Here is a 3,958-nt window from a genome sequence, read left to right as displayed (position 1 = left end):
TATATATATATAAATCGGTACTGTTGTTTAAAATAAAAAGAACTTCCATATTAATAGAGAATAAAATATATATATAAATTTTCTTTCTCAATTATTTTCTTTGACTGCCGAGCAAAGAAACATGTCACTGAACTCGCGGTTGATTCTTTTCAAAGTATTCGAAGAAACAAGAGTGTCTACCTGTTGATATATATTGTTTTATATACATAAAACCATATACATATAATCATATTTCTTATTTATTCACGACATCGCGAAAACTTTAACACGTATACTCGGTTGTTATAAATCATACAAAGAAAAATATATAATTCCCTATATAGGGGGCGAAAGAAAAAAAAACAATATAAAAAGGGCTCGGCAGTTCGCGATCGCGTAAAGTTAGTCTGATTTTTTTTTTCCTATTATTTTTTGTAAAACAAAACGAAATCTATGAATATAACAACCAACAATCAACAACAACAATAATTACAATTATATATATATATATATTATACTTAATTACTTAGCTGGCCTTGATCTACCCCTTCCCCACCCCCACCACCACACCCCATAATGTGTCAATGTGCTCCTCGACGCGATGTCGATTATTTCTTTCTTTTATTTTTTTTTTTTTGTCTACTTCTACTTCTTCTACTTCTTCTTCTTCTTCTTCTTCTTCTTCTTCTTCTTCTTCTTCTTCTTTCCCTCGGCCGGAGTTAGGGAAATTCACGTGTGGCTATGTGTGTGTGTGTCTGTGGACAGTCTGCAGAAACAGGTCAGCGTTATGAGTATGAACCTGAGTGCCAAGTTGGACGAGCTGCAGCGGGGTGACCGCCAGCTGGAGACTACTGTTGCCCTATGTGAGATACGTACTCAACTTCAGGAACTCACCAAAAGTGTTGAGTCTTGCCAGAGCGAAGTCAGCGAAGTTAAAAGGGATATGGTTGCGATTAAGGTACTTAAAAAGACAACAACAAAAAAACCAACAAACAAATAGAAAGAAAGAAAGAAACAAAACCTCCCAATTTATTCTTAACTCTTTTGGTATTTCAAATTTGTCAAAAGTTTTTTGTCAATTAATCGTTCAAATTTTTAATACTAAAAAAAATATAAAAAATATTTGCCGAAACTTTTGAAAGAAATGACAAAGTAGGAAAAATTTGTAGCATCTCATTGTTTGCCATTTTACGAACCTTTGCAGATTGTTTTATAACGCGATAAGATACTCTACGCGTAGACAAAAGAGTGTACTTTAATTTAATATAAAAATCATTAAAATCCGTTTGCTAAAAGTATAAAAAATATTGACCAAAACTTTTCAAAGAAATTGCAAAGATGCACAATTTACAGCATTGCATTCTCTGACATTTTCTAAACTTTACATGCTAAATTTATAACTCGATATGATATTCTACGCGTAGACAAAAGAGTGTACTTTAATTTAATACAAGTTTCATTAAAATCTATTAACTTTTAGTATAAAAAATATTTACCAAAACTTTTCAAAGAAATTGCAAAGATGCACAATTTACAGCATTGCATTCTCTGACATTTTTTAAACTTTACATACTAAATTTATAACTCAATATAATATTCTACGCGTAGACAAAAGAGTGTACTTTAATTTAATACAACTTTCATTAAAATCTATTAATTTTTAGTATAAAAAATATTTACCAAAACTTTTCAACAAAAATAGCAAAGTTGTACAATTTATAGTATTGCACAAACTTTGATATTTCTTTGAAAAGTATCTGTAAATATTTTGTATATTAAAAGTGAATAGATTTAAATGACACTTAATAACAATGCCGAGAAATTACTAGCAATGACTGATTTCCGGCTTTGACGGTAACATATATATACATATATAATTTTCTTGGTTTCCCTTTTCTCTCTATAAAATATATATATATATGTATATATATATATATATATATATCCTATCTACCTGTCGTGTATTTTATTTAACTTAGCACGAGCTAGACACCGTGCAGCAAGTAAAGGAGGAGATAGAAGAATTACGAGAATATGTAGATCGCCTGGAAGAACATTCACATCGACGAAAACTCAGACTGTTGGAACAGGTGACCGTTCATAACGAATAAGAAAAAAAAATAAAAAATAAAATAAATAAAAAACAAAAGAAAAAAAAAAACCATTAATTTATTTTCGTTCACCGTTTGGTTTTTTTCTTTTTTTTCTTTTGAAAGTGTGATAATACGACGACTGAGTTTTTAAATTAACTCTACTAATTAACATTATTATTATTCTTTGTTTGTTTCTTTTCTATTATAATATAATCTATATTTTTTACGTTTATTTTGTATCTATATATATATATTTATATATTATATATAATTTTGATATTTTATACGTTGTATTAACTGTGTATAATCTTGATTATTCGATGTTAAACAAAAAAAAAAAAACAAAACAATAGGATACCAAATAAAGTTACTTTTTTGGATTATTTTATTTTGTCCTTATTTATTATTACTTTAAGATCATTTTTAATGTCTCTTTGGTAATAACCCCCTTTTTACAAATTATATTGTAACAAAAACAAAACAAAACAAAAAAACTGATGCACGAAGAATGTTTCGCTTTTGATCGTTGTTTATTATTTCCTTTTGTATATACATTTGTGTTTGCAAATTGTACTTTTTTCTTTTTTTTTTTTTTTTACTCTTTAAACGCGCGAATATGCATTTCATCGTTATTCAAGCATATTGTTAATAATTTTCAGGGATTAACATTTTTCTTATCGTATGCAATATTGGCGGCTGTTTTGGGCATGTTGCAATTTGGATATAATACAGGAGTGATTAACGCACCCGAAGTGGTATGTGTTTAATTAATCAATAAACAATAATAAAAAAAAACAAATCCCCTCTAATCGCATTACCTTTATCTAACACACATCTTTATCTTTTTTTTCTTTCCCCCTAGAATATAGAAAATTTTATGAAAGATGTATACAAAAATAGATACGGCGAGGATATCACCGATGACTCTGTTAAGAAACTTTATTCCGTAGCGGTGAGCATATTTGCTATTGGAGGTATGCTAGGTGGTTTTAGTGGAGGAATAATTGCCAACAGATTTGGCAGGTAAGTAAAATATACCGCGTTAAAATAAATATAATAATAATAATTCAATTAAATGATTATAATATTAATATTAATTTTAAAAAACACGGAATCAATCATTGACTTTAATGTGAACAAATCTTTCCTTTTTGTTTTTTTTATTCTCTCTCGTTCCCAACCCTGTTATTATTTTTTTCATTTTTTTTTTTCATCATCATCATCATCTTCTTCTTCTTCTTCTTCTTCTTCTACTTTTGTTTAATCCTACGACCACAGAAAGGGGGGCTTACTGCTAAACAACGTGCTGGGCATCGTGGGGGCATGCCTGATGGGTTGTACAAAGATTGCTCACTCATACGAAATGTTGTTCTTTGGACGGTTCATCATCGGTGTCAATTGTGGCTTAAATACCTCATTGGTTCCCATGTACATATCGGAGATAGCACCACTGAACCTAAGAGGTGGCCTAGGCACGGTGAACCAGCTCGCTGTTACGGTGGGCCTCCTGGTCTCCCAGGTGCTGGGCATCGAGCAAATCCTTGGGACAAACGAGGGTTGGCCTGTTCTCTTAGGATTAGCTATCTGTCCTGCCATATTACAACTATTATTGCTTCCAATATGTCCCGAATCTCCAAGGTATGAATAATATTCTATATTACAAATTATATTATAATATTATTTCAATTTTTATCTTAATTATATATATATACGTTTGATAAATAAAATATCACTCGTATTTTTATTTCATTATTATTAAAGTGAAGCATAAAATTTTGTGCATTTATATTATTGTGTTATCAATCGAATAGGATTGTGTTTTAATAAAATTTACTTTGGTAATATTTACTTGAAAAAATACTCACGAACATTTTAATATATTATAA

The 3,958-nt window shown here is 29.7% G+C and overlaps 1 protein-coding gene across 1 annotated transcript in view; it reads left to right on the top strand.

Moving 5' to 3' along the window:
- Positions 1-3,958, top strand: part of LOC106793209 (glucose transporter type 1) — a gene marked incomplete in the record, with an annotated part of 39,552 nt that overhangs the window by 20,687 nt on the left and 14,907 nt on the right. The window contains 5 exon segments of the mRNA XM_014759961.1: positions 745-937; positions 1,959-2,069; positions 2,732-2,827; positions 2,935-3,095; positions 3,351-3,710. Of these exon segments, the coding sequence (XP_014615447.1) occupies positions 745-937; positions 1,959-2,069; positions 2,732-2,827; positions 2,935-3,095; positions 3,351-3,710 (921 nt within the window).

This window comes from Polistes canadensis, unplaced genomic scaffold (genome assembly GCF_001313835.1).
Source record: "Polistes canadensis isolate GaletaPanama2010 unplaced genomic scaffold, ASM131383v1 scaffold_12, whole genome shotgun sequence".
Taxonomy (NCBI): Eukaryota; Metazoa; Arthropoda; class Insecta; order Hymenoptera; family Vespidae; genus Polistes; species Polistes canadensis.
This window is presented reverse-complemented; position numbering and strand designations above follow the sequence as displayed.